The 12,500-nt window shown below is 46.7% G+C and overlaps 2 protein-coding genes across 4 annotated transcripts in view; both read left to right on the forward strand.

Moving 5' to 3' along the window:
- Positions 1–1,062, forward strand: part of mib2 (MIB E3 ubiquitin protein ligase 2) — a 49,455-nt gene extending 48,393 nt beyond the window's left edge. Inside the window, 1 exon segment of the mRNA XM_077001267.1 lies at positions 1–1,062. This exon segment is cut by the window's left edge and continues 2,568 nt beyond it. The gene's annotated coding sequence lies outside the window, so the exon portion shown is untranslated.
- Positions 1,063–2,849: 1,787 nt separating this feature from the next.
- Positions 2,850–12,500, forward strand: part of bicd2a (BICD cargo adaptor 2a) — a 45,234-nt gene continuing 35,583 nt past the window's right edge. The window contains exon 1 of one of the 3 annotated variants that reach the window (XM_077003104.1): positions 2,850–3,412. In XM_077003104.1, the coding sequence (XP_076859219.1) occupies positions 3,191–3,412 (222 nt within the window). In that variant the 5' untranslated portion in view covers positions 2,850–3,190. The remainder of the gene's footprint in view (positions 3,413–12,500) is intronic. The other 2 variants (XM_077003102.1, XM_077003103.1) reach the window with 2 other exon arrangements.

The raw sequence follows: 12,500 nt of genomic DNA on the forward strand, positions 1-12,500 counted from the left end.
GCACACCTTGGGCTCGAGAGTGTCACTTCGCAAGCCTTTGAACACGTCCCGACTAGTTTAACTGCGCTTTTCTTTCGGGACGTGAGGTTGGCACGACATTCGTTGTTGAGAAGACAGCAGCATTGTTTTTGTAATTTGTTGAACTTTGGATTTTTTTTTTCTCTTTTCAAAAAGGACAATGTTGGGCGTCAAAACAAAGAAAGTGTTGAGTGCGTTTAGCCCTTTAGGATGGGGAATTGGACCAAGACACAGGCTTCCTGCTCCCTGCTCTGACTATGGAGGGTCCAGATCTTGAACCTCACTCTTTGTGTAATGGCATAACCAAGTTATATCTTCTCACATTCTGACATTTTCAGTAAGATGTGAATGGCATGTTTATGCTTTTTGCATTTTGTTGAGTGAGTTGCTCACTCTTAACCATGTTGGTGGACTGGCCCTGTTTTAGGGTGTGGGGGTCGGGTCACTGGCATTCAACTACTCGTGAGGCACGAAGACGTTTGTAGGAACTGCGGTCCGTATAGTAGCGTGTGGACGTGACCTCTGGCTGGCAGATCTGGCATCAGTCCAGCTGTGTAGTTGTTCCTAATGGCGCAAAACACGAAGCGAAGTGTAGATGAAGCAATTGTAGGCAGCGGTGGTCTTGATGGGGCCATCACACAGATGGGAGTGCACTTCTCATCTGGGCAGACCTTCAGCTAAACGGGAGGATCACAAATAGACTTCAGAAATTCTGTGGTAGAATTGAAACTAGTCCGTACATATAATTGGCATGAACGTGCTGTCCGTGAGCGTTAAGTGTGAAACTACGTGAGTCGTCTCCAGAAAATTGAGGGGAAGGTGGCTTTGAAATTACATGCTGGTTTTTTTGTTTGTTTTTTTGCTTTGAATATGATGTTAGAAGACTATTTAAGCAACAAAAGGTTCCTGTTGATGTTTGTACAGTTCAGCACGCAGAGTTCTGAGGTGGGCCATTCTGTTACGTACCTTTTTTTTCCCCCTTTCTTTTTTTTTGTTTCCTCTGTACAAAATATTTTGCAATAAATATGGAACTGTTTTATAAAGATAAAACATGCGTGGAGGTCCTTTTCTGTATGCAAGTTGTAAACATCTCCAGTTCCATAAACAAGAACACTGAAATTTGCTGGTATTGGTTGTCAAGCATGAAGCTTATTAACCTTGTACCATCAAGATTGATGAAGGCTGAGAAGAGTGATTTTTCATTTTAATTTAATGTCCTTTTACCTAAATGTCTTAATCATTAACTGCAAAAGGTAATTGTTTGACCTTTACATTTAGGTTATAGTGCCTTTCTTGGCGAATGGATAGATTGGTGGACTGATCGATTGTGTTATTGATTTGTGACTCGAAACATTCCTTCCGTAGAACATTCTGACAACACAAGTTACCAGAATGCCAGTATCGCCCCCTTGTGGATGATTGATCAATGTACGTTACAATCCTGGTTCGTGAGACGCTTCTCGTAAGGAACCAAAGATCTAACTTAATTGATGCCAAGGGAGACTGCAGCGATACAGCAACAGGAACATAAAAATGCAAACATCAAAAACGAGTATAACGAAAGACCTAAAGAAGGATGTGGACTTCTGAAATGCTACACGAGCATATGGCTGAATCACTACACAAGTGCTCAGTTATGACTAAAACATGCAGGACTATAAACCGGGTGATGGAAGAGTCTCAGCTTCCATCCTCGTCGCCTAACAGAAGGCAGGACGGTTCTGGTTATGAAGGACTCCAACAAAGGCCAAATCGCCATCATGTGCACAACATGGAGCTCCTGACAGGAATATTAGCCACCAGGCTGAATGAGCATATGTGCACATGGAGAAGAGACGAATAGCTGGTGGTTGTTCTAGCAGTACAGTAATGACAGCAGATGGAGGTTTTAATGTGTAATATGTGTTAGTGCTTAGCAAGAGGAGATCAATGAATCCTTTGCCCACGGTCCACTTAGGTCAAGTTAAAATAGTTTATAAGTGCCTCATTAGCAAGGATGTAAATGCCTGCAGTGCTTGCACACTTGATAAACCTACAATTCACACCTAGGGCCAGTCCACAAGTCCACTTGGAGCGAGCAGGTAAATGGTACTATAGTCCACAGACTGGGGAGAGCTTTGTGCTACTCGGTACCAGTTCACCTCTTCAGGACAGCAGTACAAGACCGGATTTCCTGGCCTTATGGTAAATGTGTATAAAGGCCTACCTACGTCACTAAGTCGTAATATAAGACGCAGACGTTTTGCATGTATAAAGTATGTAACAACATGCCACACACCGCTTATAACAGCGGACAGGCCACCAAAATACAGGTGGCGTCTGTAAAAAATGGTCACGGGGGTCAGATAGGAGGGCCCTTATCAAACTGGCGCTTAGGGCCAGGACAGTCTGAACCGGTTCTGATCAGTAATAGTTTGCACTTAGAGTAAGGCGTTTGAAGGTCACAATGAATCAAAGCGTGCTTATATAAACACGTACCCCCTTATCTGAGACTATAGTAAATGTGTTAAATAAATAAATGTGTTATAACGTGTAGGAGACCTTTATATAATTAGACAGTTTTTAATCTCGTATTACACGTCCGAGGAGTGGAGTGTGTACTGGCGTTGATTACAAGGCGCTGATGCAGTGAGTTGGGGCGTGTAGAGTCACTGTCTCACCACTAGAGGGCGACACACACAGTGGGCGTGTAGAGTCACTGTCTCACCACTAGAGGGCGACACACACCACGTTTATCGCCATCTCCACGTCACTCGCAGCAGCGGTTAACGCAGCAGTTCCGGGATCCACAGACGAAGCCCAACTGACTCATGGGATGTGATTTCTTTAACCACGTTCTAAAGTCTCAGTTGTGCACCGCGAAACTACATATCCCACAAATCTGTAGTTTCGCGTAGGAACTCCCAGCTGGTGGACGTTTCGGCCGCTGCTAGAGCCTCCCGCACAGGAGAGGTGGAGACCTCCGCAGTCGGGATGCGGCAGTGAGAACAAACACGAACCGAACATCCAGCAGTGTGAGCGGCACCACCGAGACACGCACACCGTCATGCAGAAATACAGGAGACTCTAACTCCAACGCCCCGACACACGTCTAGTCGGTGAGTCCGTCCAGGACCAGCGGGTTGGACCTGGTCCGTGTCTGCGGGCTGAAGCTCCGTCTCCACCCGCCGGCATGTCCGTGGAGGAGATGCTGGTTCCCGGACCGGGACCGGAGGGCATGCGGGCCGAGATCGAGCGCCTGTCCCGGGAGCTGAGCGAGACGAGCCGGGAGAAGATCCAGGCAGCCCAGTACGGGCTCGCCGTCCTGGAGGAGAAACAGGCGCTGAAGCTCCAGTACGACGAGCTGGAGACCGAATATGAGACCATCCGCCAAGAAATGGACCAGCTGAAGGAGGTAAACCTGGTCCCGCCGCCCGGTTCATGGCTCGGTTCGGCAGGGAGACGGTTGTTCAAATAAAGGTCTAACGGCAGGGCTCTAATGTGCGGGTCTGCTGCCTTATTTACCTCCATACAGTTTTGGGTTTTATTATCGGTTCCGATAACGTGACATTATGTGGCGCATTGCTGCTGTGATAAATGTCGGTTCTGGTTTACAGCACCACAAGGTCAAACTGCTAAGAACACGGTGACAGTGTGTTGGGTTCACCGTCCTGAACGTTTATAATGGTGTTATAATTATAACACTACAGCACGGGTTTGCTTCTCTGAACATAAAGCTGTCTGAAGGGCGGATGTGATTTTAATTATGTGCTAATTATTGATTTAGAGATCATCTAACTTTTGCTTCATATTTATGAAGAACCCTGGTTACTGTAATAACATAAAAATGACTAAACGAATATGTAGACGTTTCTTGTTCATCTCTGTCCACAGTTCTCAGTTTCATTGGCTTTTCACGCCATTCCTGACAGTCCAAAGTGTACTTGACTGCTCATGAGATCCATTGTATAATTTGTCCTAATATCTATAAAATTACTCGTACAATAAAAGGTCCTCAGCCAGTATTTGGCTTGTCTTGGCATTAAAACCATGTCTCCTTTTCTAAGAACTTCAAGGGCTTGTGGATTGGCTCATTAATTGAATAATTCTGTATTAGAAGCGTATGATTATTTTGCGCTATTGAGGGTGAAAATGGCGGGTTGAGTTTTTGAATTTAAATTTTTTTTTCTGTTGCGAGAAGTTTTTCCCGCCTGGAAAGAATGACAAGCAAGCAGAGCGAGTCCCAACCTCCACAGGCATGATGGGAATGTGAAGCTTCTCCCCTGCTCAGGGCCGCAGAGCTACTGCAGCACTTTACTGCCTCGTGTGTCGGAGAACAAGCCCCTTATTACCAGGCAGATGTTTGTCTTGTGATTCACAGAGAGGGAGATAGGTGTGTGTGTGTGTGTGTGTGTGTGTGTGTGTGTGTGTGTGTGTGTGTGTGTGTGTGTGTGTGTGTGTGTGTGTGTGTGTGTCAGGAAGGTGACAAGGCTCTGTTGCAGCTGCTGTTCAAACCCAAAGAGCTGCAGGCCTCCCAGAAGTCCCAGAATGTGGGGTGGGCAGCAGATGCAGGCTGTTCCGAGTCTTTGTGTAAGTCCTCTTTGACACACAGAAACAAACACACAGTGACGAGTGGAGTCATATTGACCGTCAACGCCTCTCGGTCTTCTCCACAAATCCCTCTGTGTGTGCGCTGGCCGAGGGTCTCGAGCTGTTTCCTGTTTTGTGAGATTTCATTGGTTGAGCTTCTTTGTGAAGGCTGGAGGGCGGGGTTTTCCTGGCTGTGATCACTTCATTGCTGTTATCATCTACTAACCCACAACATGTCTGGGCTGCATTGATTCTTACAGCAGATTTGTTAGTCCCTAATGCGCCTTTGTGTGCGCTCTCTGAGAAGACCATGGTAGAGGGCCCATTTCTTCCAGAATGTGGCACAATGGAAAAAAGACAGCAGCAGAAAACTGATTTTATCAAGAGGGAAAATAATGTTGTGAGAGCTGTTAACACAATTAAAAGCTCCAAAATGTGTCTTATTTCTCTCTCACACTTTCTGAAAATTTCTTTGCTTTCTTCTCAACATTAAGCATTTTCTCTCTCTCTCTCTCTCTCTCTGTATCTCTCTATCTCTCTTTATCTCTCTATATTTCTCTTTCCCTCTGTATCTCTCTCTCTCTGTATATCTCTCTCTCTCTCTCTCTCTCTGGCATTTCTGCTTAAGTGATTTCCCATGCATTCCTAAGGCTTTCCCTTTCCAATAAGAAATAGAAACGGTGGCAGGGGTGGTGCGGTGTGGGGTGGTGTGGGGGTGCACTAAATCTTGCAGGCTGAAAACAAGCAAGATAAAGACAGACAGGCAGCAGGACAGGCAGCAGGACAGGCAGCAGGACAGGCAGCAGGACAATGACTCCTTGTTCTCTCCTCCGATGTCTGTAGTCCTACTGAGCTGAACTGAACTACAGCCCCCAGAGTCGTGTTGGCATAGCGCTTTTAGATTTGGAGTCTCAAGTTCTTGACTAGATGTTTATTGGTCATAGTTTCAAAGGTTCACGCTCTCGAACCAGGAGTGGCGATCGCTAATGTGAAACCTTTGTAGCTGAATTCATGTATCGTTTATATAGTTGAATAACACATGCAAAGCATTTTTTTATTACTGCATTACAGGTAAATCATTACAGGTGAAGATTAATCTCTTTAACCAGAGAGGTGGTTGAAAATGAGGCGTGTGCCTCAGAATGGGATTCGTTCTGGGGGTTACGTGTTGTCATGCGACACGAACATAACTACATATTACACGCTAAACATTCAGCAAATACATAATGGCCTCAAAGTGCTTTCACTTTTGAAATACTAAACCTGAAATCACAATATTCCCTTTATTCTCTTTAAAACCTTTATCTACGTCATCTCTGGGTATCCCTTAGCAATAAAATATTGTAAGGAAATTACTATAAAATGTGTGGATGTGTGTAAGAGAGAGAGAGGTGTGTATTTGCTTGTGTGTATGTGGTGATAACAGTATATTGTTACTTGGCTGTTGGATACAGCTGTGGCGGTGTTGACCAAGAACAAACGTTCAGCTCTGATCTCTTTTCTTGTCGGTGAGTTTATGAAACCACGGCCACTGCGTTGATTTACACCATGGGAATGTATTGCACTCTCTACAAGATGTCCACATTCCTATGCGTGCACACGCAAACACACAGACCTTTTCACAAAAGCTTTAACGCTTGTAGTTATTTAGTGCTTTCAAACCACAATGTCCTTTGTGCCATTCGGTCTGAAAAACGGGGTCAGAATTTTACAACCTTGTAACTCCCACCACAAATCCACCATCATTACTCTGTAAGAAGCCCTGCTTATCCTGTGAGGAGATACCTCTTTTCCAAACTGATTGAATGTGGCAGGAAGATCTCAAATGATGATGCGGTTAACGGCAGGCCAATAGCAACCCTGCTGGGACCAGGATGGGGATGGTCAGTCTGTTGCCTAGTAACAGAGACTGGCATGTGCGTGGTTTCCTCTGCAGTCATCTGAAACTGAAAAATATATATTAATGTAATTCCTGAGGTACAGAGGTGTCTATAACATTAAAGCGATCGTATTATGGATATTGTGAAGTGATTACTGGGGGTGTAATCTTTCAGGGATCATAAACCTATATGGGATCTTATTAAAGTCCAGTCTGGTGTCCAGCCTGCCGAGTCCAGCCCCCCCCCCCCGGTGTGACCTTCCCATTGGCCTTTCTCCATCTCTGATCTCTGCGCTGCCATTGGTCGGTTCTCCTCTCAGTCCCAGCCTTCTGAACTGCACGGAGCACATTACGCTCGGTGTGCCCACTTCTGCTGCGGTGTGTCCACATGGGGGTCGCGACCTTTCGTTTGCTTGCGCCCTGACTTCTGACACCGGCTTGGGGTGGGGGGTATGCATGTACGTGTGTGTGCGTGTGTGCGTGTGTGTGTGTGTGTGTGTGTGTGTGTGTGTGTGTGTGTGTGTGTGTATACATGTAAATCCTGAGACATTCATGCATCCTGAGTCAAGGGTTTCGCGACTGCAGTGAATGTCACAGAATTGAAGTATCAGTTTTAGCTGAAGTATCAGTTTTAGCTGGCCGGCAGTGTGTGATAAGGGCTGTGTGATGTTGCCCTGAGATCACAGTGGTGCTGTGACATTGTAATAAGAGTCAGAAGTAGCTGTGTTTGAAGCTGCGATGGCCCTGGGCGTCGGCCATGTTGGGTCACCAACACTGGCTCTTTCTTAGGGAATTTCACAAGGGCGCGCGGCCGACCACGAAGACCTTGCCACACACACACACACACACACACACACACACATACACAACCCCACTGCCGTTTGGCCCCTTGGCCGTTGCTATGACAAAGACCTTTGTGGCAGAATGTGTGAAGAGCACAGTGAAGGCATTCAGAGTGACACACACACACACACACACAGCTGTGTAATGGTATTGTCTGGGATAATCAATGTCGCAAGGTTTCCAGTGCATGGCCTGTGCTTTTGGGCTATTGTCCCACATCACCAGTACTCAATAACTGAGACTGACGTGCTCAGAAACCAATCAAAATCTGGTGATGGCCCACATGGTGGGAGGGGCAGTGAACAGTTGGTACGATTTCAGGTGCCACTTTGGATTTTGGGGGCTTGACGTAATCATGGGGCCTCAGTTGGCATCACCGTCACCCCTCAGAAAGTGGGCACGGTGTTGGCTTCTTCTCATTGGTCCATGCGGGAGGGCAGGGCCTCCCACTTAGGATGCCTCTTGTGTTTCGCATATGACATCATGTTTCTGTGTGAAACGTAGGCGAGTTAATGATGTACACTCCATGTTCTCAGTGGTTCCTCAACCTCCCTAAACTCCTCAATGTGGATCTAGAAGAACAAAGCTATATGATACTGAATCATAATGTCTCAGGGCTAGGACTGCTTAGACCCGAGGAAGAGAAGTGTGTGTGTGTGTGTGTGTGTGTGTGTGTGTGTGTGTGTGTGTGTGTGTGTGTGTGTGTGCGCGCGTTTGAGTGTGTGAGTGTGTGAGTGTGTGTGAGTGTGAGTGTGTGAGTGTGTGTGCGCGTGTGAGTGTGTGCGTGTGTGTGCGCGTGCGTGAGCGTGCGTGAGTGTGTGAGTGTGTGTGAGTGTGCGTGCGTGCGTATGTGTTCCAGAAAGCGTGTAATTCCTGGAACACATTCTTAATTTTGACTACGCTAAGTTTTTGTGCTTAAATGATGTCAGGCTTCATATTTTGTGACCATGGACAATAGCACACGCCATATTGTGTGTGAAAATCTGTGTATTTATGTGTGCTTCACAAATACTCCACACACCAAAATCCCAGTGCAATACATTTCATATTTCTGTCTCCTCAGCTCTGCTAACAACAAGTTTTTTCTGTTGTCTCAGGCCATGAAACCCGTTTGATTTCAGCAAGAAATCCTTTCCCACAGTCTTCAGTCGGGTCCACAATCCTCCACCACAGAAACCCATGACGTTGTGTTGGTCTCTACCTAACCTGTCCTCTACTCAGAGGTCAGAACAGCTAGTCTTGCGTCTGCCTGCCATGTTTAACCAACAGACCTGACCACGCCATATCACATTGTTTTCAGAACCATAACTAAGGTCCTTACCACATTGCTGTCAAACAGATACATGGAAGATTGGATGATTACTAAGAATGTGATTTATAAAGTGTGATGAGATTTCTCTTTGAACCTTAGTGGTTATTTACCTGAACTATCTATGCATGGCAAGACAAACTGACCTAGTGTAGTCAGTGAACACCACCCTGTACCTCCTGACAGGTGGGTGGTGTTTGGTGAAGGATGTGGTCTGAGACCAGTACTGGGAGGAACATGTTTCCTCCAGAAAAGCCCACTAGATAGCTTTCTGCCCACTAGATAGCTTTCTGCCCACTAGATAGCTTTTTGCCCACTAGATAGCCTTATTCTGTAGTGTTTTGACATCAAAAGCCATTAATTAGCCAGTGTTTCTTTTGATTTTCCAGGCCAAGCCGGTAGACAGTAGGGCACTTTAAGGCCTAATTACACCGCACTTGGCATCATGGTGCTCACTTTGTCTCGAAAACAATGTCCGTTTCCTCCTGAAAACCTGTTTTCCTAGTGTGCTACCGTTCTGGAGACCTTCTGGAGTCCTGGGAACTCGCTTATTGTGGCTCTGTGGGGAAAATGTATTTAAATATGTGAATGTCATTGTGTGTATTGCATGGACTTATGTCATGCCAGGACTATCTATTTATTCATCTTACAGCACTGTGAATATGTTTGATAACCTGGGTTGATATTATAGTGAGAAATGAACATAAGGGGATGTAGGGAAATCGGGTTTGTTTGGATGGTGACGTGTTTGGAAAGGTGAAACCGCAAGCCGTACGTCACCAGTCAGAGCATGTGACTCTGGGTGTACAAAGTCCCCTGGACGTGGGTGTCTTGCTGTCCTGCACTTCCCATAAAGAGTCTCTTTATTAGTGTCATTATCAGGTTCTGGGTTGGCTCTGTCTGGACCGGCTCGGTCAGGGCCTGTTTGGTTTATTTCTGCTCCTGGGTTCAGCCCGTAGCCTGTCACCCTGCACCTGTGTCATGTTGTCCTCGCTGCTACGTCAGATAGCTGTAGCACAACACCGCTTTCCTATGGAAATCCACGCAAAGCAGGCAGCCTAGCGGTTTGCTGACGGACACAGATGGAGAACAGACATCGTTCTCGCTAGCGAAGCGTTGGCGGCTCTTCTCCTGTGCGATGTTACGTAAAACCGTCGTACGCTGATGGCAAGAGCGAGTGCTGGTGGTGCGGTGGGTGTTGGTGTAGTTTCGATTGTACCGGTGCCTGTGTGGAATCCTTTAATAGAACCGGGAGATAAGACTGGGACAGATGTGGCTACTTACCCACAAATCCTTAGACAAGCGTGCGTCTCGTCTCCACGCGTCCCCGGATCACGACCTCTTCCCGAGGTCCTTCTGCGTTAGACCGCGTTAGACTCTCGGCCATATTTCCTTCCTCCCATTGAATTTCTGCTGCTTCCTGTTTACCTCAGCAAGGCCCTCTGGGTATTGTAGAGAGTAGCTTAGGTTAGAAATAGCAGCACTGGAAACTATAGGATGAAGAGATGATAGTCCCAGTGCACGTGACGTCATTGCATTAGATGCTGGACTCAAACGTGGTCTCCCCAGTGGGTTCCTCGTCGTAGTTTAGGCCCCAGGTGACAACAGAGGGCCAAGACTCCTTTTTGGCTCAAGGTGGCTTAAAGTTGCTCTGAATTAGCTTGCAGGGATGGAAATGTCATTAAAAGACCACATTACATGCTTGATTTAGTGTGAAAATAGTTCAGGGAGAAACATAAGACTGTAGAACACCGAAAAGACACGGAACACACACACACACACACACTCCATCGGCGCAGATGGAAATTCTGAAGTGAGGGGGACCAAGCTGTACAATATATACGTTTATGCTTGTAGATGATAGATTTTGGATGGGGTCAATATAAATCTGGAGGGGACATGTCCCCCCCCCGTCCCCAGTGCCTTCTGCGCCTCTGACACACACACACACACACACACACACACACCAAGGTTCTGAATGAGAAAAGAGGCCCCCTAAAACAAAAGAGTGAGGATGCTCATTATGATAATACCTTTTGGGGGGGGGGGGGGGGGGTGGAAGATGGAGCAGATGGTGGCACTATTATCACACCTGCCATCACTCCATCCAACCCTCACCTTTCAGTCTAATGGAGGGAGAGAGGGAGTCGGAGACAGACTGAGAGATTGAGAGAGACAGAGTAAAAAGAATGAAGATGATTCAAATCATCACTCAGAACGTACCCTTCTAACAGCTGTAGTCACACGAGATGACACGCGTGTGTTTGGATGAGTGTGTGTGCGCTTGGTCAAATGCACGTGTGTGTGACATGCTTGTGGCAGGCAGAGACACGCCATTAATAGAGGTGTGAATGTATGTGTGTGTGTGTGTGTGTGTGTGTGTGTGTGTGTGTGTGTGTTAATTGTCCAGTCTAGGCAGCACACTCACATGTTAGGAATGCCTCCATCACACACCCTAAACACACCCACCACCCAGTACAGGGCGTCTGGGGTGAAGTGCAGCTCCGTCAGGTGGAGCCTCGTGTCGCGTGAAGGGACCAGTGTTGTCCAGATTGAACCAGATGTTGGGAAGCACTCCAGATGTGGAGCTACTGCAGGTGCAGCGTTCAGTGACCCCCCCACAGATGCACCACGTGGTCTTCAGGGTCGAGTCCGACCGTCGACACATGGCACTTGGTGCCTGGCTCATATTTTTCTTTCTGATCTGTTTCTGTTTTACCTGTGCATACATGTCTGTGTGTGTGTGTGTGCGTGCATTTGATTGCTTTATGCATGAGTGTGTGTGTGTGTGTGTGTGTGTGTGTGTGTGTGTGTGTGGTCTATTTAGAAGACTAGTTGGATCTTTGCCAGCTGCTTAACAGCTCCTTGAGAACTGGTAAAAGAGATAGTGTGTGTGTGTGTGTGTGTGTGTGTGTGAGAGAGAGGGAGAGAGAGAGAGGGAGAGATAGAGAGAGTGTCTGTCTGCATGTGTTTGTGTTCATGCACTCATAGGTGCAGGTGCTGGCGCTTGTGAGAACCAGTTTTTGGCCCCTTTGGGTGTTTACTCAAAATAACAGAGCGACACCTCAGCTCAAATGGCTCAAATGGCCATCATTTAAAGGGGTCGTGCAGGGCCCAACCATCTGATCCTGTGCATGTGCGTGTGTTCTGAGATGGTGGACAGGGGTGAACGATTTCTGAAGACCTTCTCCTACCATGCTGGAGACGTCGTAGATGTTCACCTCCTCATTCCTCTTGCTTCATCACCCCCACCTGGCATCTTTGATGATTGAGCATGTCTTGCCAAACTGTCATTAGATTACTCAGGCCTGATGAGTCAAATACTCCTGAAGCTCCTGCTGTTTATAGATTTAATGATGGGTTGTGTGATTGTCAGCATGAATATGTACGCGCTTCCTACATATTCCCGCCCAGACATGAGTTTGCACAAAATCGTTAGAGCTGGATTTGAAAAGGTCATTAGAACTGTTGAAAAGGTCATTAGAGCTGTTAGAGGCGTGTCATGCTTGACGTAGCAGGAGGAGTTAAAATACTTGTTACTTAAAAGGTGAAATAAAATATAAGTGAGATCACCGCCACATCCTCACGTAAACACCTGAGCCCCAAACCACGCCCCCAAACCACGCTCAGAACCACGCCCCCAAACCACGCCCAAGTCCCAACCCTCTGCTTCGACCAAGAGTTTTGCCCTGGGTGTTTTTGATCGCGGTGCTAAGCTGTACCAGAAGCCGTCTGGCGGTCTAAACAAAGTCTTGTCAGCCAGTTTTGCTTTTCATTACTAACACCACAAACATCAGTTGATTTACTGTTCAGAAATGCAGTGAGGAAACCCCTTTCTTCGACAAACAAGTCAGTGTGTTAGATTGTGCTGTATTGGATACT

This window comes from Brachyhypopomus gauderio, chromosome 4 (genome assembly GCF_052324685.1).
Source record: "Brachyhypopomus gauderio isolate BG-103 chromosome 4, BGAUD_0.2, whole genome shotgun sequence".
Taxonomy (NCBI): Eukaryota; Metazoa; Chordata; class Actinopteri; order Gymnotiformes; family Hypopomidae; genus Brachyhypopomus; species Brachyhypopomus gauderio.